The sequence below is a fragment of the Trichomycterus rosablanca genome, chromosome 3 (assembly GCF_030014385.1).
Source record: "Trichomycterus rosablanca isolate fTriRos1 chromosome 3, fTriRos1.hap1, whole genome shotgun sequence".
NCBI lineage: Eukaryota > Metazoa > Chordata > Actinopteri > Siluriformes > Trichomycteridae > Trichomycterus > Trichomycterus rosablanca.
This window is the reverse complement of record NC_085990.1, coordinates 15,934,261-15,962,085: the sequence shown is the minus strand read 5'-3', so window position 1 is coordinate 15,962,085 and position 27,825 is coordinate 15,934,261. Positions and strand designations below refer to the sequence as shown.

General features: G+C 41.4%; 1 protein-coding gene and 1 long non-coding RNA gene across 3 annotated transcripts; one reads left to right on the top strand and one right to left on the bottom strand.

The window, feature by feature from the left end:
- Positions 1-25,701, top strand: LOC134310983 (uncharacterized). Of its 2 annotated transcripts, none has more exons than XR_010011360.1 (4): positions 1-69; positions 13,600-13,699; positions 21,479-22,048; positions 24,379-25,701. It is a non-coding gene; the product is annotated as an uncharacterized LOC134310983 (long non-coding RNA). The 2 variants fall into 2 exon arrangements; XR_010011361.1 differs by lacking the exon at positions 24,379-25,701 and adding an exon at positions 22,184-22,908.
- Positions 10,630-27,383, bottom strand: she (Src homology 2 domain containing E). Its single transcript, XM_062992782.1, has 6 exons — positions 26,481-27,383; positions 19,219-19,345; positions 16,995-17,213; positions 15,611-15,800; positions 14,176-14,295; positions 10,630-12,322 (listed from the first exon to the last, which is right to left on the bottom strand). Exons 1-6 carry the CDS (start codon positions 26,994-26,996, stop codon positions 12,139-12,141), a joined length of 1,356 nt encoding a protein of 451 aa, XP_062848852.1. The 5' UTR covers positions 26,997-27,383; the 3' UTR covers positions 10,630-12,138.
- Between the last annotated feature and the right edge of the window lie 442 nt (positions 27,384-27,825).

The following is a 27,825-nucleotide window of genomic DNA, read 5'->3' as shown; positions in this document are numbered from 1 at the left end:
CACTGACTCACTTGTGATCTTTGACCACTGGGTGTTTAGAGTTTCGGACCTGACTGAACAACTCAATACGTAAGTCAATATGCTTAAAATGTTTCGTCTAGCACTTCTAATATTTTTTCTTGTTATGTCTGGTGATTGGGAAACAGCTTTTTACAGTAAGAATATTAAAGAAAGAGTCAAACATAGTGGTGAAAGGTGGTGGTGCAGGGGTGATTTGTTCCATCTGAACCTGAAAGACATTTTTAGAGAGTGATACCACACTTTAATAACATAATATATTTTTCTTTTTGCATTTTTCCCAATTTTCCTTCTTCAATCTAGTCGTATCCAATTACCCGATTGCATGATGCTTCCTCTCTACTGGTGCTGATTGAGTACTGTACTCCTGATTGAGGAGAGCGAGACTGACACTCGCCCCCTCCAACACGTGTGCAGTAGCCGACTGCATCTTTTCACCTGCATGAGGCGAGTTCATATGTGGATTAGCTTTGTGTACAGAGAGCCACACCCTGATCAACGCTTTATTCCTCGACTCTGTGCAGGCGGCATCGATCAGCCAGCAGAGGTCATAATTGCAGCAGTTATGAGGTCCCTGTTCCGGCTCCCACCCTGTATGAACAACAAGCCAATCGTTGTTCATGTAGCCGCCCAGCCCAGCCGGATGACAGAGCTGAGTTTCGAACAGACGAGTTTGAAATGTCAGCTCTGGTGTGCTAGCGTGTTTTACCGCTGCGCCACCTGAGCGGCATTAACGAATTTTTACAAAGAATTAAAGTTATTTGTATATGAGCTGAAGCTGAGATGATACAGGATTATGCATTAGGACAAAGATCCAAAACGCAAAAGCAGGTTTACATCTGAATAGCTGTAAAACAGAATGAAGGTTTTGGGTGGCCTAAACTTGGACCCTATTGAATTGATGTGAAGGCCGGAAACTAGCAATTCCAAAAACCATGCAGGGTGTTCCATCCATCGTCCACCTGTGCTTCTGAGACAATTGTCTGGGAATAAATAAGGCAAAATTTATACTGTAGATTGGTGTAGAAAGTTCTATGATGTTAGTGACATGGCGTACTAATTTCTCTTTATTGATTTTGATTTACTACAGCTACTGACTTCTCTGAGCAATATCAAGCCACAAGCATAACACCTGAAAAGCCTACGGTGCTTTGTACTAATTTTATAAAGCGTATGTTACTTGAAGCTATTTCTAGGACACGTAAGGTCCCAACATCAAAATTGTGAGCCAGACCTTCTTGTCCAACGTCAGTTCCTTACCTCACAAAAGCTCTTTTGACCAAATAGGCACAAATTTTTACAGCCACTCTAAAAACTTGTGGTAAGCCTTTCCCAATAAGTGGAGGCTTTTAAAGCTATAAAATGTGTCTGTGTGTGTGTGTGTGTGTGTGTGTTCAAATCTTTTTTTATTACAATACAGTCAAAGATACACTTGTGACATAAATACAGTGGTACCTTATATCTCAATGTCCCCTAAACTCAATATCTTTGAAACTCGACACCCTTTGTCATGAAATTTGTACTCTTAAACTCAACATGTTCAGCTTTTATTATGAACAGCCATTTTGTTCAACGCTTGGTTTAAACGGTGCAGTAAAACATCATAAAAGCGTGCATATTAGATGAATCTGCATTTGTGTGGAATAACCGTCAAATCCACTCTGAAAGCTCCACATTTATCTGTGTTCAGCTGGATTTTTCTCCTGTTTCACTTTTAAACTTGTGTTATAGCTCAGGGTGCTGAGAAATTGTAATAATCAGCTTTTCAGAGAGAGTCTAAAAGCTTAACATGACTCAATGACGGTGAGTTTTGAGGTACCACTGTATACTGAGATTTTTCATTCATTGTCTGTTTTACCACAACTATATCCTATGTAGGGTCGTAGTGGGTCCAATTCACTAGGCGAGAGGTAGGATACATTCTGGACAGGTCACCAGTCCACCACAGGGCAAACACATGCACACATTCACACACTCATATCTAGGACAATTTCGTTTCTCCAACTAATCTAAATGCATGTCTTTGGACTGTGGGAGGAAACCCACGCAGACATGGGAAGAACATGCAAATTCCACACAGAAAGGACCTGCACCAGCGCCCAGGTGGCGCAACGGGATATTCCACTTGCACACCAGCACCGAGTTTCTGAACTCGCCGGTTCAAAACTCGTGTTGCCACTGGTCGGCTGGACGCCATCTAGCGGGCATAATTGGTAGTGCCTGCAATTGGCCACCATATCTGCAGGGTGGGGGCCAGACTATGTGTGTGTGGGTGGGTGGGTCTTCATAAGCTGTGTAAGGACCCTGATTGGTGGAAGAGAAGAGGAGGGCTGTGCACGTGTCGAAAGAGACGTGTACAGCGACGTGCTCTCCTCGGATGCAATCTGGTATCTCTCAGCAGCGGAAGACAAAATTGAGTGCGCTAAATCGGGAGAAAATGGGGAGAAAATGCAGGACCTGCACCACTTTACCTGGAAATCAAACCTAGGACCTTCTTGCTGTAAGCTGACAAGTGCTACTCACTGAGCCATCGTGCCACCCTTGTGAAATTTTGGGGGGATTTGAATTATTTTGGCAACAAATTCTTATTTTGGGACTTATTGCAAAACTGAACTATATATGGACTGAAATCTGGTAACCCATATATTTTAAAGCAGTTGCTTTAATTGCACCTAAGGTCCATTTCTATTGTTGTTTCTTCAGAAACTGTTGTCTAATTTTTTGGGCTGTGATCATATTGTCATTCTGAAAAGGACACCTAGCTGCTGTGCAATTTATTAAATGTCTCGTCCGCTGCATTACTCTATTGCTTCTAAAACAAAGCTTTGTACTTTGTACTGAAATCTCTTAAGTGAATCATTAACCAGACTAAAAAGACAAACATGGCTGTGGATCATGTTTGTGTGTTTGCCTAGCTGTGAGTCTCAGCATGCCTCATGTCTTATGATTTACAAGCCACCATTACAAGACCCTTAATCCATTCATCTGTTTAATACACTGCCTATATAGACATTTGATTCATTGCCTCACCATAGCAATCCACTCTTTTCCAACATAATCTACAACCGTCACATGTTATAATATATCTGCAGTTACCCTAGACGAGTATTTCAACATGTTTCTACTAAGAAAGCACAGGAAACACATTTATTTTAAACCAAGGGCTTAGTTTTGATTTTATCACTCTTAATTTTGTCTTCCGCTGCTACCAGAGATGCCTGATTGCATCCGAGGAGAGCATGTCGCTGTACATGCCTCTTCCGACACGTGCACAGCCCTCCTCTTCTTGCCCCTGCATTCTGCACAGACGTCTCTTCCGCCAATCAGGGTCCTTACACAGCATATGAAGACCCACCCACCCACATATAGTCTGGCCCCCACCCTGCAGATACGTTGGCCAATTAGTGTCTGCTGCAGGCACTGCCAATTATGCCCACTAGATGGTGCCCAGCCGACCGGAGGCAACACCGAGTTTCGAACTGAGGAGTTCAGAAACTCGGTGCTGGTGTGCAAGTGGAATATCCCGCTGCACCACCTGGGCACCCGACTTTATTTTCTGTTCAAATATGCTTTAATACACGGTACTGGTCTGTAGGTCATTTATTGCCGCACAGAAAGAATGAATAATTAGAGATTGACAGAAAAGCAGTTTTTACTGGTTCTATTTCGGGTATTATTGTCTTATTGTCACTCCTAGGTGGGAGAAGCATCTCATTGCAGTGAAAAAAGCTCATTTTATACCGTTTTTGAGCAATATTATTAAATCCTCCCTTCCCTGCCAGTTTGTGAAATTATATCTTATATGAAACCAGTCCATGGTGCAAAAAAGATTGGGAAACGCTGCTTTAATACATTCAGCTGATTGGGAAAATATATGTGGATATTTGATGATGAGCTTGGTGGACATCCTCCTCCAAAACCATGGGTATTGCCCTTCTCCTACCTTGCATTTATAATGGCCTGTGCTTCTCTAGAAAGGCTTCCCACAAGATTTTGGAATGTGTCTGAAAGTTTGGGAACCTCATGTTTGGTTACACTATGTGGCCAAATGTATGTAGACACTGATCAAGAGTGTGTTGGTAAAAATAGCAGGCAATGTTGGGCGCTCAGGTGGCGCAGCGGGATAAAAACTCAGCGTTGCCACCGGTTGGCTGGGCGCCATCTAGCGGGCACAATTTCTCTCCAGGGAAGCTACCCAGATTCTGGTCCAATCACTTGTAATCTCACGGTTGGACTACTGCAACTCCCTCCTGGCAGGAGCTCCCATGTCCACTATTAAACCCTTGCAGCTCATTCAAAATGCAGCTGCTCGTCTGGTTTTTAACCAGCCCAAACACTGCCACATCACCCCACTGCTGTGTTCTCTTCTCTGGCTTCCTGTAGCTGCACGCATTCAGTTTAAAACACTGATGCTCGCCTACAAAGCCAAAAATGGACCAGCCCCAAGCTACCTTCGCGGTCTAATCAAACCCCGCTCTGTACCACACAACCTCCGAGCCTCTAGTCTCGCTCGACTTGATCCTCCACCCAGGACTAAAGGAAGACAAGCATCAAGGCTCTTCTCAGTTCTATAACCCAAGTGGTGGAATGAACTTCCTCTGTCTGTCCGAACATCTGAGTCTCTTGCTGTCTTTAAAAAATGATTAAAAACCCACCTCTTTACTAAGCACTTAAGCTGACTTGTACTTATTTACTAAAAATTTTTTCCATTTCCAAAAAAACCCCACTTTGGTTCTAACAGGTTTCAGCAGATTTGTGTTCTTCGACTGTTGTTTACTAAAACTTGAGAAATGAAATGTTTACTATGGAAGCACTTCTGTAAGTCGCTCTGGATAAGAGCGTCTGCTAAATGCAGATTATGTAAATGTAAATGTACAAGGATTTAATGGGCATTAATATAGAGCTGGCCCCCACTCTTCTGGGAAGGCTTCTCAAAGCACAAGAGGTTTATTCAATGGCTGAACAAAGTAGTTTTGTAATTCACATTTTGGTTGTTTGGTTCCATGTTTGCTGTAGCAGCATCCTTACGTCACTTTTTTACCTTACTTTACTGCATGCTAATCCTTTATATAGGATGAAAACTTACAACATGTGCAAGCTCATGCTTTATAGAATACTGAATAAATTGCCAACACACACACAGATACATGAGTACAGGCCTTTGTCTATTCTAAGACTGGCTTTCACCATGACTTTCATGTGATGCATTCTGCATATCTCTGAACACACTGTGTGTGTATATGTGTGTGTGGGGGGTTTGCACAGCATGCCTGTTGCAGTTTAATGGATTTCACAGCGAGGTTGACAGCTTTAGTGCATTATGGGGATGCACACAATAGTCAAACCTTTGCAGTCTGATTTACAACCCTTCATACAAGCATTTCAATTGTGTGTGTGTGTTTCAATTGTATATACTGTATATATATATATATATATATATATATATACAGTATATATATATATATATATATATATATATATATATATATTAGGGCTGTCAAACGATTAAAATTTTTAATCGCGATTAATCTCAGAATTTCATATAGTTAATCGCGATTAATCGCATTAAAAAAAATCTGTGTAACTGTTATAGAAAACAAGGATTTTTAAGTGAAATGTTACAATTAAAATGGTGAACACATTTTATGCTAAATGTACTTATGTTAAAAACTGCTGGGACAAGAGAAAACTGTAAGGGAGTTTATTCACTCACATATTAGGCAGTAAATGTCAGATTGTCGGTTAGAATTTCTCCATCAGCAAACATTGTAGATCAGCGGTGCTTTAGGTGGGATAAGGCGTAGTTATTGTATCAGACTTGTCTGTGGTTGTATCGTGACGATGGTTTGATGGACGTTTCTACACGAAGTGAGTGTGTTTTGACCCTTTGGGGCTTCCATAGTTCATGAACTAACGTGCTCGACTCAGCTTTCCGGTATTCGGTACAGAAGAAGAAGTTAATTAAGTGTAATAAAGTGTTCTGCTCCCGACAACTTGTGAATATAGCGTGTATTTATTTCTTTATTATGCAAGTGCATCACTACCACGATCGGTTACATTATGTTAACAAACCGCAAATGAAAAACGGTGGCAAGTCCGACATTAAAACGTTTGTTCTACCAGTCAAGTGTCAACATGAACTAGAATCTGCGTTAATGGCACTAATTTTTTTAATCGCGTTAAATTGAGGTCGCGTTAATGCGTTATTATCGCGTTAACTTCGACAGCCCTAATATATATATACATTACCCATTATGCTTCCTCTCTACTGATGCCGATCCCCACCCTGATTGAGGAGAGCAAGACTGATACACGCCCCCTCCGACGTGTGCAGTAGCCGACTGCATCTTTTCACCTGCATGAGTTCATATGCGGATCAGCTTTGTGCATGGAGAGCCACGCCCTGATCAATGCTTTATTCCTCAACTCTGTGCAGGCGCCATCAATCAGCCAGCAGAGGTCGTACTTGCCTTAGTAATGAGGAGTCCCTATCTGGCTCCCACCCTGTATGAACAACAGCCAATCTTTGTTCATGTAGGCGCCCAGCCCAGCCCAGCCGGATGGCAGAGCTGAGAACTGACGCAAGCATTGCAGCTTTGTCAGCTGTATTTGTAGGCTGCAGATTTCTTATGCTTCCATATCTGATAGATGCACTATTGGATTCAGATCAGGTACCTGGAAAGACCTTTAAATGACATTGAACTCACTGTCAAGTTTATGGTATTAGCAATATAATGCATTTTCATGCTGGAGGTAGCCATAATATCAGGGTAAATTGCATCCATAATAGATGCTTAAACTTATTAGACAAAGCAGGTTGGGTCAGTGGTTCCAGATCTTTCCCTTTTCATGTCACAGCAAAAATTAAGATTCATCAGACCAGATTTTCCAACCTTTATTTGTCTAATTTCAGTGAAATTGTGCCCACTGTGTTCTCATTTTCAAGAGTGGAACCTTACACCGTTCAGCCATAACATTAAAACCACCTCCTTGTTTCTGCACTCACTGTCCATTTTATTAGCTCCACTTACCATATAGAAGCACTTTGTAGTTCTACATTTACTGACTGTAGCCCATCTGTTTCTCTGTATGCTTTGTTAGCCCCCTTTCATGCTGTCCTTCAATGGTCAGGACCCCCACAGGAAAACTAGAGAACAGGTATTATTTGGGTGGTGGATCATTCTCAGCACTGCAGTGACACTGACATGGTGGTGGCGTGTTAGTGTGTGTTGTGCTGGTATGAGTGAATAAGACACAGCAGTGCTGATGGAGTTTTTAAACACCTCACTGTCACTGCTGGACTGAGTGTAGTCCACCAACCAAAAATATCCAGCCAACAGCGCCCTGTGGGCAGCGTCCTGTGACCACTGATAAAGGTCTAGAAGATGACCAACTCAAACAGCAGCAATAGATGAGCGATCGTCTCTGACTTTACATCTACAAGGTGGACCAACTAGGTAGGAGTGTCTAATACACTGTGTGGACAGTGAGTGTACACGGTATTTAAAAACTCCAGCAGCGCTGCTGTGTCTGATCCACTCATACCAGCACAACACTGTCACTGCAGTGCTGAGAATGATCCAACACCCAAATAATACCTGCTCTGTAGTGGTCCTGGGAGAGTCCTGACCATTGAAGAACAGGGTGAAAGCAGGCTTAAAAAGTATGTAGAGAAATAGATGTACTACAGTCAGTAATTGTAGAACTACAAAATGCTTCTATATGGTAAGTGAAGCTGATAAAATGGACAGTGAGTGTAAAAATAAGGAGGTGGTTTTAATGTTATGGCTGATCGGTGTATAGTCTTCTGCTGTTGTAGCTGCCACTTACACACTGGTTACATTCATGACAGGACAGGTAGTTACTGGTTACACAAGTTTCTTTAGTTCAAGTCTTTAATGTCAAACACAGTCACAAACAATTTTGTATTTCCAGTTAACCTGACTGCATGTCTTTGGACTGTGTGAGGAAACCGGAGCTCCCAGAGGAAACCCACACAGACACGGGGAAGCACTTTAGACCGCTGTACCACCCGAGTGCCTTTTTTGCAAGAAGTGATTACTTAAGATCCCATAGACCTGTCAGCTCGAACCTGTCCATTGTCCGCCAAACTCTTTTATCTCCCAGACATCTCAGTCTGTAGAGTCATTCTCAGTGGATGTTTGTTTTTAATCTGTCAGATCACATTTTCTTTCATTCATTGATTTTTGATGTAAAAATACTTATGGCTGCATGATTTTATTTGCTGAGCTGTGGCGACATGACTGACTGAAGAATAATGAATATGGAGTTGTACCGGTGTTCCTAATTAAGAGGCCAGTTAGTGTAATGACATTGTATATATAATTGTATTGTTCTGTATGCAGTCAGAATACAATTCAGAGCACATTTAAAATCATGATTGCTTTATTTCAGGCTTTACATGGTCATTTCAGGCTTTACAAAGGCACATATCTTAATTCAATCATTACATTTCATGAACGTTTTTTCATGTTATTCAAATTTTAAAGTACTGGTTACAAACAAACAGAAAATATTGTATAAAATGTTTTCTTCCTGTATAAAATCATTTTACTCAGAGTCCTCATCAGTACCAGGCACCGGTACTCTACTACTTACCCAAGCATGACAACACTTGCAATAAAATCCATTTAATGACCTCCAGTATGATTCTGACCTTTAACAAAGCTTTATCAGGAACATAAAAAAATAATCACTGCAGACATTTGAGTCACTGTTAAACCAACTGACGACAACTGATTAATAATAATGCAGTCAGTTCTGAAGTAATGAAGCTTATTCAGGGCTCGACAAAGATGTAGTACCCATAGCAGCACTTGTAGGATTGTTTTAAATTAAAGGGCCCTCTTTCTTTGTTGCCCCCCAACTTAGACTCAATTTTCAATTATGTCCAATTCTCCCCTATTGCATTGTCAACCTTAGTCTTATCCACCCCTTGGACATGCGTCAATCCAATGCTGTTGTACAATGCTGTATATGGACAGCCAGTGTTTGTCACATTAATTGATAACAGGTGTAACAGGTGTAATAAATCAGTTATATAAAGGAAATTATATGCTTCTTGCTTTGCAGCAACAGTTTAGGGAAGCATTACTGTGCCATTGTGCATAGAGCAATGTCTATACAGACGTAAAGAATAGCTTGGTTCAAAGAAACTCCATTAACCTGCACAGAGCCCTGAATTTAGCCCCACTGAACAATTTTGGAATGAACTAGAACATCACTTGAGGGTTTCTTGACCAACATTTATGCCCAGTCTTACAAATGACTAAATGGGCACAAATTTACACAGAGATACAAGCCTTCTCAGAAGTGTAGCTGGTTCCACTTGTTTTTGAAATGGGGTGTCCATCAAGTTCATGGTCATGTGTCCAAATTACTTGGCCATATATTCTATGTATTATCTGATTCTTATGCTATAGCCTCAACCAGTCAGTGGGAGTCGCTGTTGCAGTAGCAAAAAGTTGATACCTTATATGGCTTTCCCTACCTTGGTTAGTTGTGTCTGTAAAGCGTCCGTCCGTTGGTTTTGTATGTAAATAAACCTACCCTTGTTTTGTTTGTAGTATAACCACACAAACAGCATTATATGGAGTGTCTGCTAAGCAAACGAGAGCAAAAACGAGTTTTATATGAGTGTAAAAAGATTGTTGTTCCTAAACTATCAATATAAAATGGGAGTAAACAAAGTTAGCAAATATGTGCTTGGTAGCCAAGCAATAAGTCTGTGGGTGTGTTCGAAAACCTAGTGCGCTCTCTACATAGACAGCATTTTACGTCAACCTACTCACGCTGTTCGAAATCCTAGATGCCTTAATGTGCTCACTAGCAAGGTATCTTAAAATTTCAACCCTATTTTAACTCAAGACTGAGTAAGCATCCGATGCTGCCTTGGTGGTGGAGGCAATCCCAGCATTCAGTGCGGCACAACTTTTCTCACAGAAAAATAAAAAATTTGTATAAACGTGTATTAGCGTCATTTGCAAATTCGGGCTTGTCAGCAAATTTAACCGTTTTCGGTACACGCAGGAAGATGTTAGTTGACATTCTAGCGCGCTGTGCCACCCCATCCCATTGGTTTGAATAGCATGAGGCTAACTGTGTTAGCATAGTTAGCGAAAACTGATGGAATCGCTGTCATAGAGCGTTCGAATAACCTTCCTTATAAGTCAATGACTTATTAGAATGCTCTCTACTTAGGCAGCTGCCTATGTAGGCAGTAAGATAGCAAGGGAGCTCACTAGGTTTTTGAACACACCCTGTATTTAGGCTTCGTTTGGTTCATGTGTGCCGGCTGTTTATGTGTGAAAAGATTCAACCTGTGAATCCTGCGTGTGTTTTACAGAATATTCATCATTACTTCAGAATGAACCGATTCCTGAGTTTTAGTTAAAACTTTAGTTGAAAATGATACAGAATCGAGCAAATGAGGCATTTCTATGAATGTTCCAACCAACCAGAGGAGAAAAAGGAACCTGTGTCAAAACCTTTTCTGTTTAAAAATGTTGATTTTTCTGTCAGAATTGTAAGATAAATTAAAACCAAAAGGCAGGATTTAAGTATCGAACAATTTGAGTAAAAATTCTGACTGTCTATCTCAACATATTAACTTATTTTGAGATAAAGACAAAATTTGAAGATTATTTCTGTGACAAAGACTGTTTTAATGCATTAAAAAAAATAAATTTTTACATTCTTCTGCCTTTTTGCCTCCTCTAGGTGGCGGGAATGGGCTTCCACACGATTCAGCCTAGTGACAGTACTGGTTAAGCTCCAGTCGGGGTTCTCATTGCATGTATAGTTTTTCTTTAGTTTGCTGTTTGTCTCACTTTTTTACTCCATGGCATTTATTATCACAGTGAATCAAATAGAAAACACATAACTGATTTGGTACCAATCCCATCAACATTTCCATAACTTCTCCAAAACCTACTAAATACCATTTTCCAAACCTTTTCATTGATTTATTCATTCATTTAACCCATTTAGTGGGTCCATCATTGGGTGGCGGTGGGTCCATCGTCACGTGGAAACACCGGGCGCAAGGCAGGAATAGACTAGATAGATATGGTGTCAATTCCTGTTAGCTCATTTATGTCATTTGTTAACAAGTATTTATATGCTTTAAGAATGAGGTCCACAGAAACGTATATGCACTTAGGTGGTTAAAAAAAACATGGTTGATTTCCAATGATAATTCATTTTTGTATTTTAAATGAGAATCAGGATGCAAACGTGTTTCTACAATAATCTCTGAGTTTTAAATCCATTTTTATACATATTTTGTTTTTAAAGATCTAAAATTGCCTGTTTAAGGGTTTTTTAAGTAAAGTTTTACATTAACTGGAGCTATAAAACCTTAAAGATGCATTAAACCAACCAAGAAATAGCCGTTGCACATATACAGGCATCAGTGTAGGCAGTTTTACAGACAATTAGCCAACTGGCAGATTGTACTTGTTGGCATCAGATCATGCTCATTGCATAGCGTGATCAGAGCTGTCGGTGGGGAGCTGATGAGCATTTCCCTGTCAGAGGCATCATTGGATCATTGGCACATTCAGCAGGGCTCTGATTAGGACCATACAGGTTCCAGAAGGCACCAGAAAGAGGAAAAGCAGGGTGTGAAGGACAGGGTGTGAAAAAAAACAAAGCTATAGAATCTACACTATTCCTAAAACTCTTGTGGAGTAAATTTTACCTTTTGGGTCATTAGAAGTTAGTACATGACTAATGCCAGTGGTTTAAATTGGAGAATACTTAAAACCCCACTTAAACAACCGCTTGTTTACACAAACATACACAGACAGCAGACGAACTAAGGGAAAATTCTACATAAAATGTCTAAAGGTATCAAAGTATCTTTGGGACTGCACTAATGGATGGAACAACATTTTATTCCTTAGTGTGGTGGTGAAGCGTCTAAAAGTCTGGTTAACTCTTAAAAGGGCTGTGATCTGGAGAATCCAAAGACTGGAGTGTCCACAATGCTGGTAGAGTGTGTATGTGTCAAGCATTGAAGGTACAGTAGGTGCAGTGTTAAAGGGTTTCAGTGTATGTGGCTGGCAAGACACGTGTGTAGTGAGTATTTGGGGTTGATCAGTGTGTGCGGGGTACAGGGTGTTGCAGGGTCATGTGCTCAGCTCCAGTGAAGGGCAAGCGTTGGGTACAGTAGTGGTGCACAACCTCAGGGATACTAGGAAATACACAGCTGCTCTGGTCCAGGGTGTAACCGCATTCTTTGGTCTGTGCTACGATAATGTGCACACAACCCTGACTTGTCCTGATAAAAGAGAAAGAAACAATGAGACGAGGTGTTCAAAAATCATTCATAATCTTGATTCCTATATAGGTTGATTGTGGGTGCAAGTGGAACAGTGGCCTCTTACCAAAGTCAGGAGGAAGAAGAATGCTGTGTAAGGGCAAAGCACATTCTCTACTAATCTTCATAGCTAATCACATGGACAATTATAGAACAGATGCAGGAGCTTTTATTCTTGCTTGAAGCTGATAGATATGTACACTGATCAGCCATAACATTAAAACCACCTCCTTGTTTCTACACTTACTATTTTATCAGCTCCACTTACCATATAGAAGCACTTTGTAGTTCTACAATTACTGACTGTAGTCCATCTATTTCTCTACATACTTTTTTTAGCCTGCTTTCACCCTGTTCGTCAAAGGTCAGGACCCCCACAGAGCAGGTTTTATTTAGGTGTTGGATCATTCTCAGCACTGCAGTGACACTGACATGGTGGTGGTGTGTTAGTGTTTGTTGTGCTGGTATGAGTGGATCAGACACAGCAGCGCTGCTGGAGTTTTTAAACACCATGTCCACTCACTGTCCACACTATTAGACACTCCTACCTAGTTGGTCCAACTTGTAGATGTAAAGTCAGAGATGATCGCTCATCTTCTAGACCTTCATCAGTGGTCACAGGGTGCTTCGCATGGGGCGCTGTTGGCTGGATGTTTTCGGTTGGTGGACTATTCTCTGTACAGCAGTGACAGTGAGGTGTTTAAAAACTCCATCAGCATTGCTACCAGCACAACACACACTAACACACCACCACCATGTCAGTGTCACTGCAGTGCTGAGAATGATCCACCACCTAAATAATACCTGCTCTGTAGTGGAACTGGGAGAGTCCTGACCAGTGAAGAACAGCATGAAAACATGCAGAGAAACAGATGGACTACAGTCAGTAATTGTAGAACTACAAAGTGCTTCTATATGGTAAGTGGAGCTGATAAAATGGACAGTGAGTGTAGAAACAAGGAGGTGGTTTTAATGAACTGTAAAACTTCCATTAGTAGAAGGAGAAAAAGCACTTGGGTGAAACTCAGGCCTGACTACATTTGGTCTGAAGAAGACATCTGCCGACATTGACCGAGTCCCAACTTGACCAAAGGAACCCAGGAAGCCCCAATTAGATTTACAGTCTCTGTTTCAAAGGTCTATTTAGAATCATTAGAATTATTGTTAATTGGTTAGCAATTATTATTATTATTATTATAAATGTGCGTTAGCTCAAACCAGTAATTGTCTCTGTGCAGGAATCACGCCCTGGACTACAGCCACCTTCTTTCCTGGAGCAAGCTACTTGGAAAGTTACTGCTATACTCCAAATAGGGACACCACACTTGGAATCTGAAGGTCTGTGGAGTCTGTATTTCTTCTGTCTCAGTGATAAGCATTACTCATTTAGGACTACTGTTTGCACACGAAACAACCAGTCGTTAAAACCAAAGAAAGACCTTGAAGCCTGGGTGGTTTAGTTTCACAGGCTATTAGTCTGGGGTGTTTGTAACATCCTGCCATGCAGTGATGACTCTCAGCTACAGGCTGCCTTTGGTTAAAATGTTATCCTCTTTCCTCAATCCCTAAGTGCTTCCCTAATTCACACAAACACTCTGCGCTAAGCCTAACTGGTTTATACGGTAGGTTAATCTCCAGTGTTATCAGTGTAAACTCCTGCCTTGCTTTTCTGATAGTGATTCTTGGAATGCTTCCTGGAATGTTTGTTCATTGTGCCATTTGGTACTTTGGCTACAGATGTCATTTAGTCTTAATACACAAATGAATTCATTAGTACATACTAAGACACTCATGTACCATATATAGCTCCTTACTTGAGGGCAATGGAGTATTTGCTGGTAGCTGATTCGCTGTCTCGGACCAGGAAGCTTGCCTCTTTACAGTTCTGCAGCTGAGCCTCAGCCTCCTGACGACTAACGCTGCCATGATACCAGCTAGAGAAAGAAAGAAAGAAAGAAAGAAAGAAAGATAGAAAGAAAGAAAGAAAGAAAGAAAGAAAGAAAGAAAGAAAGAAAGAAAGAAAGAAAGAAAGAAAGAAAGAAAGAAAGAAAGAAAGAAAGAAAGAAAGATTATATAACACTATTTAATGTAAGAGGTTGGGTCTGGTCACATCACTGGGGAGCCAGGTGTAGCCCCCCACCTGCAACAATTAAAAATGAACCCGATTTGCATGATAGGGCAGTTGTAGCCTAGTGGTACTGGACCAGAAATCGAAAGGTCGCTGGTTCAGGCCCCACCACTGCCAGGCTACCACTGTTGGGCCCTTGAGCAAGGCCCTTAATCTTCAATTGCTTAGAAAATATACTGTCATAGTACTGTAAGTCGCTTTGGATAAAAGCGTCTGCTAAATGCTGAAAATGTAATGTATATGATGCTTAAAAAAATAACAGAGGTGCCCTAAATAATGAAAACAGCCAAAGTTACAAAAGGAAGACACAAAAACATCTGCAGTTCACAATGGAGAACATGGATAGAAAAGTGATGCAGAAATGACAACTAGTTGTCACATAATGGTAAGCTGATGGAAGCACCTGTGACATTCACAAAAAAAGAGTATAAAAAAGAAACCCATGACACGTGTGTGAAGGAGTGGCACCCCACCCCACCAGCAAATGCTCAGCTTGGGTCCAAACATAGGGCCTGCTACAAAAAACCCAACCAGGAAAACCCAACCAGATTAATCCCTGCATCATTTCAAAAGAAAGCAGGGTGCCAACAGAGGAGCTGGCAAATCTGTGAGGAAGAAATCATGATAAATGGAAACAATTCCACCTGGAGTGAATTAACTCGCAACAAGACACAGTTGACTGTAAGTTAAAGGAAATGACACTTTAATTATCTGCGCCTCCATATATGGCAAGACAGAAGGGCATGATTCTGTTAACGTGAGAAGATGAGGAGATACTTACTACCCTTGGTTCTCTATTTTAACTGCGGAGGCACCGCTGTCCATTGCTGACTGTCTGTACAAAGTAAACTGTACTGTGATACTAGTCTGTGAAAAGCCAACTCGTAAATGCCAATTACAGAGAGAGAGAAGAAAAATATGAAAATAAGAATCTAAAAGAAATGAATGAATGAACATGATATCCAAAGTGTTAATTATACTATGACAAATGAGGGGGGCAACTTTATATATTAACTAACCAATGACCCCCCTGAAATAATTAGGATGGTCATAACCGCCCAATCTCCGACCCTATTTTCCTGTGCCTGTACATGTGTATGTAGCAAGTAACACAAACAAACCTCTGTAGCTCAAGGGGCACGGTGGGGTCCACTTTAGGGCTCTCCGAATCAGGGCTTGTCTTTGGGGAGGATGGGGGGGATAGGCGCAGGGATTTGGGCGTCCAGCTCTTCACAGAGCGCAGGGTTTGCTGCTTCACACTGGGTGGAGTCCCATCGTCTTTACACAATCGATCTACTCCCTCAAACTGAGCTGAAAGATATAATGCGTACAAGCCATGAGTTTGATTATTTTGTAATATTTTCTAATAGTTAGTCACTCATTTTCTATTAATTTATAGCTAAATCTGTTGACACCCCTGGTCAAGGTCTATTTTTGTTGCTTTTTTAGGTTAGTGAAGCATCCTTCCACTTACACTTAAATTTAAGGGCACAATATCTATTTATTTGGACATATATTCAGTTTGGATATACCCAATTTTCATGTGGTGACTTCTGCCTTTACACTACACACTTACTAGCCGAAAAGGCCACAGGCTAGCCCTGTCACGTCATGCCGCCTGCTGCTACATGCTACAGGTAGCATCAGTGCAAAGGTAGACTCATGCCTGCCCTGTGTATCCTTCCACATGTCAACTAGACACTAGGGGTCTGTCTGAAAACCTAGTGAGCTCTGTACATAGTCAGCAATTTATATCACCCTATGCATGCTCCCGAGAAGAAGGTTGTCTACATTCCTAGATGCCTTAAAATGCTGCCTACTGAGATGCCTTATTTTTTTATTTATATTTTGTTTATGCGTTTTCTCCCCCTTTTTCTCCCTTTTCTCCCTCCGACACATGGGCATCAGCCATATGCATTTTGTCACCTACAATTTGACGAGTGCAATCCGGATCAGCACTGTGTACGAAGAGACACACCCTGACAGCACTCTTTTCCCGTCTCTGTGCAGGCGCCATCAATCAGCCAGCAGAGGTCGTAATTGCATTAGTTATGAGAGAGTCCCTATCCTTTGATATCCCGCCCTTATCTGAACAACAGGCCAATCATTGTTCATGTGGCTGCTCAGCCCAGCCGGCAGGCAGAGCTGAGACTTGATACAATGTATTCGAGATCCCAGCTCTGGTTCCAGCATGTGTTATTCTTATTCTGACTGATGTATCGAGACCCTTGTCCAAAAAGTTTTTGCAGTTAGTTTTGCAATTTTGATTAGTCAGTCCAAATAACACTATCCCAAAAGGTTTGGGTTGAGTGTTTTCTATTAATTAAACATGTTAGTCAGCAGGCCAATACTGGGTGTAGCAATCACTGGCATCAATTTTCCTTTATTAGGAGAAAATAGCTCTCACTGTTGTTCCTTGGAGTCCTAAAGCCTTCAAAACTTCGATGATAAGTATTAAGATTTGTGTAAAAATCATGCCCCCACTAATCAATGGGACCAACTTACCTGACAGTGCTCGGACAATCTGCTCCTTCTTCCACTCCCAGGGGAGTTCATACTCTGCAGGGGGTCTGGGATCAGATTCAGGCCGGGTCAGTGGGATACCCTCCAGAACCTCCTCATATGGCACATCATAGATCTGTGGGGAACCGGAACCTTCTCCATCTCCTCCGTTCAACACCACACACACTTTTAGCAGGTCTTTAGACCCTCGACGACGAATCTCTGCACAAAAATACACTGACCTGTTACATACTGTTACAAACTGTGTCTTGATGTACATAGCAGACAGATCAGAGAACAGCGGCGGAGATATTAGCATGGTCAGCAGTATGTGTTAAAGCTGTCTGTAATTGACTGTTGTAAAGAAATGTCATAGCTTTCTGCCATTCTTGAAGAATGTGGGTGTTGTGCAAGCGTCAGTGGTTATTAAATGAACAGGGAAATTAAATACACTATATGGACAACAGTATTGGGACACCTATACATTACACCTACAGGAGCTTTTATGACATTCCATTCTAAATTCACAGGCATTAATATTGAGTTGGTCCCCTTTGCAGCTATAACAGCTTCCATTCTTCTGGGAAGGTTTTCTACAAGATTTTGGAGTGTGTCTGTGGAAATACATGCATCTGTTAAAAGAGTATACACTGAGTATATACACCGATCAGCCATAACATTAAAATCACCTCCTTGTTTCTACACATACTGTCCATTTTATCAGCTCCACTTACCATATAGAAGCACTTTGTAGTTCTACAATTACTGACTGTAGTCCATCTGTTTCTGTGCATGCTTTGTTAGCATGCTTTTACCCTCTTCTTCAATGGTCAGGACTCTCCCAGGACCACCACAGAGCCGGTATTATTTAGGTGGTGAATCATTCTCAGCACTGCAGTGACACTGACATGGTGGTGGTGTGTTAGTGTGTGTTGTGCTGGTATGAGTGGATCAGACGCAGCAATGTTAATGGAGTTTTTAAACACCTCACTGTCACTGCTGGACTGAGAATAGTCCACCAACCAAAAATATCCAGCCAACAGCATCCAGTGGGCAGCATCCTGTGACCACTGATGAAGGTCTAGAAGACTCAAACAACAGTAATAGATGAGAGATCGTCTCTGACTTTACATCTACAAGGTGGACCAACTAAGTAGGAGTGTCTCATAGAGTGGGCAGTGAGTGGACACGGTGTTTAAAAACTCCAGCAGCGCTGCTGTGTCTGATCTACTCACACTAACACACCACCACCATGTCATTGTCACTGCAGTGCTGAGAATCATCCACCACCTAAATAATACCTGCTCTGTGGTGGTAATGTGGGGTCTGACCATTGAAGAACAGAGTAAAAGGAGGTTAAAAAAGTATGTAGAGAAATTGATTGACTACAGTCAGTAATTGTAGAACTACAAAGTGCTTCTATATGGTAAGTGGAGCTGATAAAATGGACAGTGAGTGTAGAAACAAGGAGGTGGTTGATCAGTGTATAGTTTATGATTAATTATGTTAATAAAAATAAAATACCACTTTAAAACAATGTTGATCAAAGGGAATCATGTGAATATTAATATGGTGATCCAAAGACTTATTTTGTGTATGTATTTTTTTTAAATGTCCACAAAATTATGAAATCACTAATACTTTAGGTACTGCCTGATTAAAAAATCTGACCATCTGGACATGTAAATGTATATTAAAAATCGTTAAAACCACGCTGAGACTGTGAGGGGTTAAATGTTGATTATTTACTAATCCTAGCGCTCCATCATTCTAGCTGCGCCATCTGTATTACTGTTCTGTCACTTTGTGTCTGCCCTATTGTGTGAAAAAACAATGGCCACATCAGGGGAAGGACGGCCCCGGCTCGCGATTGGCCGGCTTAACAGACACGCTTCCTGAATTCTGGGAAGTCGCTGCTGGGGGAGGAGGGGGGGATTTTCTCACACGGCCAAGCACACTGGGGGGACAGCAGGGGTCAACTTCCTGTCCAGAGAATGGGGCATAGGAAACACGGACAGGAAACGGGAAGCAGAAAGAGGAAACTGCACCCATTGTCCCTGCACAACACCATCACTGTAGCAACCACCCAAAAGGAGTGAAAGAAAGAGACGCTCTAAGAGGGTGCTGTGATTTTTCAATCGCTGAAAATATCAGCCTCTGGTCAACATGAAGAGAAAGATAGGATGAAGGAAGGAGAAGGATGGCGGACATGATGAAAAAGAAAGACCTGTAATAATCAGTTGGGCATCATAAGGCTCCATGTATCCATCATTCTCTCCTTCTCGTTCAGCTTCTCTCTGCTCCTTTGTCTTTTCGGCATCAAACGGGTCTGCATAGTCCTCCAGAATAATCAGCTGAACAGAAAAGGAAAACAAGAGAGGAATACTGATATAAGTTACTCAAACATACACTGATTAGAAGCACTGTCCACAGTCAAACAAGCGTTATATTGCCAGGTATAGGTCTGCGTAGTCATCTAGAATAATTAGCTGCCAAGAAATGCTGATATAAGTTACTCAAACCTGCACAGCTCTTGAAACAAAGGTAGCACTGTCCACAGTCAGACAAGCTTTATATTGTTATTGGCTTACAGGTCATTATGTAATCAAACAGGTCTCCATTGTCCTCTAGAATAATTAGCTGCTAAGGAATGCTGATATAAGTTACTCAAACCCACACTGGGTATTAGAAGCTGCTGGAACTTGGGTGACACTGTCCACAGTCAAACAAGCTTTACATTGCCGCTGGCTTAGAGGCTGCTATGTAAATATTGTTCAAAAAGAGAAAACAATGCTAAAAGACGTTACTCAAATCGACACTGATTTTTAGAAGCTGGTGGAACACGATTAGCACTGTCCACGGTCAAGCAAGCTTTACATTACCATTGGCTTAAGGCTGATAAGTAAATACTGTTTAAAAAATAAAAACAACAAAGGAGGCTAATAGAAGTTACTCAAACCCACACTGGGTATTAGAAGCTGCTGGAACCTGGGTAAAACTGTCCACAGTCCAGCAAGCTTTACATTGCCGCTGGCTTAAAGGCTGCTATGTAAATACTGTTCAAAAAGAGAAAACATCAATGCTAAAAGACGTTACTCAAACCCGCAATGGGTATTAGAAGCTGCTGGAACTTGGGTGACACTGTCCACAGTCAAGCAAGCTTTACAGTAACACAGACCCAGAGGCTGCTAATTTTTGAAATGGCTTGCTAGGTATTTTAGAAGTAAAATTAAATTTGGCCCACTATTATTGAACTGTTTAAAGCACTGTCCACAGTCAAACAAGCTTTATATTGCCATTGGCTTACAGGTCACTACGTAATCAAACAGGTCTGCATAGTCCTCTAGAATAATTAGCTGCCAAGGAATGCTGATATAAGTTACGCAAATCGACATTGATTTTTAGAAGCTGGTGGTGACTGTCCACAGTCAAGCAAGCTTTACATTGCCATTGGCTTAAGGCTACTACATAAATACTGTTCAAAAAAGAAAACAACAAAGGAAGGCTTATAGACGTTACTCAAACCCACACTGAGTATTAGAAGCTGCTGGAACTTGGGTGACACTGTCCACAGTCAAACAAGCTTTACATTGCCGCGGACTTAAAGGCTGCTATGTAAATATTGTTCAAAAAGAGAAAACAATGCTAAAAGACGTTACTCAAACCCACAATGGGTATTAGAAGCTGATGGAACATGGGTAAAACTGTCCACAGTCAAGCAAGCTTTACATTGCCATTGGTTTGTGGCTGCTACGTAAGTACTGTTCAAAAAGGGAAAACATCAATGCTAATAAAAGTTACTCAAATTGACACAAATTTTTAGAAGCTGCTGGAACATGGGTAACACTGCCCACAGTCAAGCAAGCTTCACATTGCCATGGGCTTAAAGGCTGCTACGTAATTACTGTTCAAAAAAAGAAAACAACAAAGAAAGGCTTATAGAAGTTACTCAAACTCACAATGAGTATTAGAAGCTGCTGGAACATTGGTAACACTGTCCACAGTCAAGCAAGCTTTACAGTGACACAGGCAAAGAGGATGTCAGGGATGTCCAAACTACAGCCAACCATTTAAGGTCCATGAAACGGCTTGCTAGGTATTTTATTAGGAGGGGGGGGAGAGAGAGAGAGAGAGAGAAGACAGACAGACAGACAGACAGACAGACAGACAGACAGACAGACAGACAGACAGACAGACCTATCGGCAACGCCGAGTTTCGTACCGAGGAGTTCAGAATCTCGGCGCTGGTGTGCTAGCGCCACCTGGGCGCCCTTGCTAGGTATTTTAGAAGTATAATTAAAGTTGGCCCGCTATTAAGCAGGTTTTAAAAAACTGCTTGGACTGTTTAAACTCTGGGTACCGCTATTGCATAAAAAGAGAAGGAAACTGCACTTGTAAAACTCAGTGGCAGATGTCTGAATGTTTTTACATGCTGTCAGTAAGACAGGATTGTACTAATTTAACACAGTATTGTCCCTTATTTTCAGCTTAACAGAAAAAAATGAAGAACCTGATTGCATGTCTGAGGAAGAGAAGGCCAGATGGGCTGCAACAGTGAATCCTAATGTCTGACTGAGGCCACAGCACAAGTTGTGGAGAGGTTTTAGGAGTTTCGCATGTTTCCTCATGTACAGAGGTTCAAATGGCTGCACTAAATTGCTTTTAGTTGTGAGGGTGTAAATGTGAGTATGCAGTGCCCTGTGTTGGACTACTATACTGTCCTGCACCAAGAGTTTCCAGGTGATGACGGACCCACCCCGACCCTGAGAAGTAAGAAGCAAGTACGAGGGATCTTCAAAAAGTTTCTGCACTTTTATATTTTGGTTGGAAACAGTGAGGGTGGGAGAAATAGTAATTGGTCATGTCTGAGAGACTGAGAGACAGTTTATGGTTCAGATTTAGCGCCATCTGATTTTCACCTTTTAGGACTGCTCAAAGCTTTAAGGGGAAGAAGATTTTCATGCGATGATGATGTTAAAGCAACCAAAAAAATTTTTGCTGATTGGTGCGACGCTGGGTACGACGCTTATTGGTACAACGCTGAAAAAATGCAAAAGGTAACTATGTAGAAAAGTGATGTAATTTGTTTTTAAATTCTTAATATATAGTTATTTATTTATTTATTAGGATTTTTTTTTAATATATTTTCTTTATGCATTTTCTTTCCTTTTTTCTCCCTTTTTATTTTTTAGGGCGTCCAATTGTTCGATTGCCCCCTCCGACACATGGGCAGCATGCCGTATGCATCTTATCACCTACACTTTGACGAGTGCAGTGCAGCTTAGTGTTGTGTACGGAGAGACACACCCTAAGAGCACTCTTTTCTCATCTCTGTGCAGGCGCCACCAATCAGCCAGCAGAGGTTGTAATTGCACCAGTCATGAGAGAGAGAGAGAGACCCCATCCGGCTTAGTCCCGCCCATCTGAACAACAGGCCAATCGTTGTTCATGTGGCCGCTCAGCCTCAACCGGTAGGCAGAGCTGAGATTCGATACGATGTATTCGAGATCCCAGCTCTGGTTCCAGAGTGTGTTTTTACCGCTGCGCCACCTGAGCGGCCATTTATTAGGATTTTAACATCATGTTTTACTCTCTTTGATTACATTCATAATAAAAAACGTGGTCATTTATTACACAAGATCCATCAGTTCACAAGTTTAATGTCAAACACAGTCATGGACACTTGTGTATCTCCAATTCACCTTACTTGCATGTCTTCCCTGAGGAAACCCAAGCAGACACAGGGAGAACATGCAGACTTCACACAGAAAGGACTCGGCACGCTCACCTGGGCATCGAACCCAGGACCTTCTTGCTGTGAGGCGACAGTGTTATCCACTGAGCCACCGTGCTGCCCCTTATACTGTATATAAAATTATATATTAAAAGTGAAACTTTTTGATGAACCCTCGTAGTAAAATGAAATGACTGAATGAACTAATATGCACTTGCTAAAAGCTCATTCCCACTGGGGATATTGTGTCTCATCTCCAGTTCCGCACCCCACCCCCTTTCCAAAGATACACCCTGCCAACGCCCATGGCCTTTTCATCTGCACTTCATGAGAGTCTCATTTCTGTAGTGTGATGTTCAAAGTATAGCCGGAGGGTGAGTGGATGGATGGGAGAGGTTACAGACGGTGTATCGAGTGACATAATTCTTCAAACACTGTCCTCACTGGGGACAGGAAGAAAAGACACATTGTATTGTGGGTGCATTGTATTCTTGTTGTATTTGTGTTGGTGTGTAGGTGTGTGTGCACACCTGGGAGTATGTGTGTTTGAAATGAGCTGGAAAGAAAGAGAGTTGACAGGGTCTATAGTGTGTGAGTGTACGTGTATGTGTATGTGTGTGTGTGTTCAGGATGACTGACGAATGGAGACAGGAAGAGTGGCAGGGGAAGGTTGCTGCTCATTGTGTTTGCTCTGCTGCTGCACTACTTGAGCCGATCCACAACCACACACCAAACAGGAGATAAGAGCGAGAGAGAGAGAGAGGGAGGGATCCAGGGTAGAGGAAGAGGTACATTGCTTAAACAAAGAAAGCTAGAACAGAGATTCTAATCTCAGAATCAGCAACAAAATTGTTTGGGGGTTTTTTCTAGTTCCCACAACAGAGAGTTTTGGGAAGAGCATAAACATCAACCATTGTTTTGTCACCTACAATGGTGTTAAAATGTATTGCCCTTGTCTCTATTTTGTTGCCCATTTCTTACACATATGCATAAAATCCATGCTGATTGAGGAGAGCAACAGACCAGCACAAGCCCTCCGCCATCCCACGTAAATCCATCATGTCTTTTGTTTCACTGTCCAGCATCGGTCTCCTGCATAGTATAGAAAAACCCATGGAGGAACATGCTATACTCAAGAGTCTCTCCACCATTCTTGCCAGAGCCTTGACCAGAAAATAAGATGCTGTTGCAAAGGGCTTCTTGAATTTTCTTCCAATTTTCTCAGGGCTGCTCTGAATTATAGCTGCTTTATAATACTGGCTGCACAGTCACCTGTCATTTATCAGTGGCTCAATTGTTATACTATCGTACTACATAGTATGTACAGTTAGTACTTGTTAGTTTAGTCATATTGGAATCAAAGTCTGCAGTTTGGAATGTGGTTAGTGCTTTGAGAAGAGGGTGTATGAGATGGGTTGGTTGTGTTCTTTCTTTAAATCAGTAGTAGTAGTGTATCCTTGATATTCAAGGTTTCATTTAATTAAATAGTCTATATTTATTTATTAGGATTTTAACATCATGTTTTACACTTTGGTTACATTCATGACAGAAATGGTAGTTACTCATTACACAAGATTCATCAGTTCAAGTTTAGTGTCACACACAGTCATGGACAATTTTGTATCTCCAATTAACCTCACTGCTTGTCTTTAGACTGTGGAAGGAAACCGGAGCTCCCAGAGGAAACCCACACAGACACGGGGAGAACATGCAAACTTCACACAGCAAGGATCCGGACCGCCCCACCTGGGGATCGAACCCAGGACCTCCTTGCTGTGAGGTGACAGTGCTACCCACTGAGCCACCGTGCCGCCCAATAGTCTATATTTAATCGATCGATTCTGTAAGCCCCGTGTGACATGTGTGAAGCCATTGGGGTCCTCTTTTTACCAGACAGTACTGGATTACTACCTAAAACTATAACACACAAAGAAACACACTTTACTGTGGTATTCCTCAGCCACTCATGCTGGCAGCTTGACTGGACATTAGGAGTGCTGTTGGGGCAGCCCCTTATCCGACCTTTGCTTCTACAAAAGAAAACTGGCAGTTTTCTCACACCTTTTAAAGGCATGCAAAATGAATGTGCCCTGTTTGCAGGTATTCCCCAAACCCACCACCACCTTGATCGGGAAAAAGCATTTATTTTAAATGAATAAATGAATATTTTACTACATTATAGTACTGTCATACATTAGAATTTATTAAGAACAACCATTAATTACCACATAGCTAAAACTCCAGCAAATATAACTGTGTTAAACAACAAAACATTTCCAAGCAGTTGATAGTTTTAAGGCTCTAACCAGATGTTTAATTCGATATTTAATTTCATTTTCATTAAATGCTCTATTCTGGTCAGTATTGCGGCAGGAATAGTTTTACTCGAAAACACTGGGCGTAAGGCAGAAATACCCTAGACTGTGCCATTCAATCGCAGGGCTTCAGCTATCTGCACCATTCAGGGAAGACGAAAAAGCTAAATACTACCACCACCGTGGTACATTGTTGTTGGTTTTGAATGCTTCACCTGTTCTGTTCCCAAAACAACTGAATCTTTGTTTCATCTGATCCCATTACTAATCTTTTTTATTGCGAAGAAGCTTCTAAGCCCATGATGGTATAAAGCTTGCTTGAGGTTTGGTTATTTGTTTGAAAACTGGTGCAGTCAAGCTCGACCTGTTTTTACAGGCACAGATTTGTAAAGAGCTATTATCAATTATAATCACAAAGTTGAATGCCATTAAAAGTATTTTAGGCCATTTAATTAATACTTCAAAAGTTGCTGTATATACATGACCCAGTATATTTTTGAAAACACAAAAACTTGTGAAAGAACTTGAATTTGTGAAGGTTTACTGGACAAAAAGAAAATGTGTTATAATGATTCAGTAACAGAAAATTATACTGGTGATACTGGTGCAAAAGCCACTGAAATCCAGAGACTGTCATGACGTACATTTCCCCTAAATTGTAAATAAACATAATATATACTTGTACCAACCATTCAGTAAGTGCATTTTTGTACATTCTTTTGACTTTTTATGAGCTACACCTACTTGCATGCATTTTATGGGTGTAAAATTTCCTAGTCTAGCCTCAGTGGCTCTGTCACAACCTTTTACCCCATTAATCAGTGGAAAGGGACTCTACAGGTCCCCTGTTGACCAGATATTATTTGGGTGGTTTACCATTCTTGGCATTGCTGTGACACTAACCTGGTAGTGTTTATTGTATTACAATGAGTGCTGAAGGTGCAGTGATGTTAATGCTGGACAAATAATAGTGCTCCAATCAAATATTATACTAATAAAAAATTTAAGAGAGGGATATCATCTATGTAACTTTAAATAAAAATAAGAAAATATTTAGCGGATTATGGGCTACAGTCAATAATTCATACTAACAAATGTAATCTATGTGGAAGGTGTAGCTTATAACATGAATACAAAATGTTCAAGATATACAAGGTGTACCTAATAAAGTAGCCTTAAGAAAATATGTACATACACATACATTAAATGACCAGATGTATGTGGATGCTCTTTCTAATTATTGAGTTGTATTATCATAGCCACACCAATAGCAGGTATCAGTTTAACCAGTTTGAGGCAACAGTTTGAGGAAGGCCCTGGTCTGTTATATCCTGACCAATTCTAAGCAAACAATAAAGCAAAACATCAATATAACAATTAGGGGTGTCCTAATAACATCTATAGCTGGTTGTATAATCCTGATCAGCTTTGTTTACTCACCGTCTCAGTTTTTGCGGGTGTTTTGGGTCGGTCCGGGTCACTCCCTGTGTTTTCAGCTCCAGCGCTGCTGTATTTGGACCATTTCTCCTGTTTATCCACTTTGATCATCCTGCTCATGTACGCATCTGCTATGGTACTTGTTCTCAACGTACGGTGATCTTCAAACCCCTCCATCTTGCTGTTCTTCTTGCTCTTACCTGGAATCAGGATCTCCCATATCTTCCCATCCTTGACCGAGCCCGAGCCTGAACCCGAACCCGGACTCGGGTGGTTTCGGCCAAGTTCGACTGCTGAGTTTTTGCGGTTCCTGCCGGAGAGCAGAGATCCGACCCCTCCAGCACCACCAGCACCTCCAGCACCTCCGCTGCTCTCTGAATTCTTGCGCAGGCTGGATTTGGGTCCGGATCCGCTGCTTAAACTAGATCTGGGCCGAGTCTGCGCTCCTGATTCTGAAGCTGATCGGGTTCGGTCTGAACCCGTTTTTAGAGTTGGGAAATTATTAAACCACTTCGCCATGATTACACACAATGCCAATATCCATACACACAATGCGCAAACTTTCAGCCAACTTCCAGGTGCCTCCTGTTTACTTACTACACTGCGCCTTTTCTTTGTCTGGAGTTAGAATTAAGATCTAATAGGCTCCAAGGAAACTTTCTTAATTGTTTTTTGTTTAGGGGATTTATCCAAATAAAAATAAGTCTTTTTACATAGCCTAATCGTATTTGCGCAATTTATCCCATTCGTTATATCTTTACGCAGCTGTACATTACCGGCGCTTTTTCCTCACATGAGAGTACAATGCGCAGTGTGGAATTATTCCCGCAGGATGAACAGGAACCTCTGCAGCGCATAGACGCTGTAAAACTGGTAGTTTATCTTCACTCGTGCTACAGATCCCATTCCCGGTGTGTCCGCTCGGTGCGCCAGTCAGTGCGGAGTGAGCGGGTGAGAGTGCGCTCCGGCCGGTGGGATGGTGTGGGTGCGGGGTTTGGGATGGAGGCAGTGGGTGGGTGGGGGAACCTGTGCGCAAAAAATCTTAACAGTAGCATAGTGTGAGTATCCGGTTTTTATTTACTGCCTGAAGTCTACTTTCCTGATTTACGCAAGCTTTACTGGAGAACAGGGTTAGCACATGTAAGGGTATTTATCAACTCAACTCAAAAGCATGATAAAATAGGACATTCTTATTGCCAAAGCTCAGTTACAGAGAAATAAAAAAATAAAAAGAACAGTAAGAACAAATATATACACAACAGTTACAATAGGTGCAAAAATATAAAATAGAATAAAATATTAATATAAACAGTGCAAATAATAACAATTAAAAAGGTGACATTTACAA

Excerpts from the sequence above, each read along its gene's own strand:
- she (XM_062992782.1), bottom strand. The coding sequence starts at position 26,996 with ATGGCGAAGTGGTTTAATAATTTCCCAACTCTAAAAACGGGTTCAGAC. Across the intron at positions 15,801-16,994 it reads GATTGTCCGAGCACTGTCAG|CTCAGTTTGAGGGAGTAGAT; the intron begins GTAAGTTGGTCC and ends TATATCTTTCAG. Across the intron at positions 14,296-15,610 it reads GTGCCCCTTGAGCTACAGAG|CTGGTATCATGGCAGCGTTA; the intron begins GTTTGTTTGTGT and ends TTCTTTCTCTAG.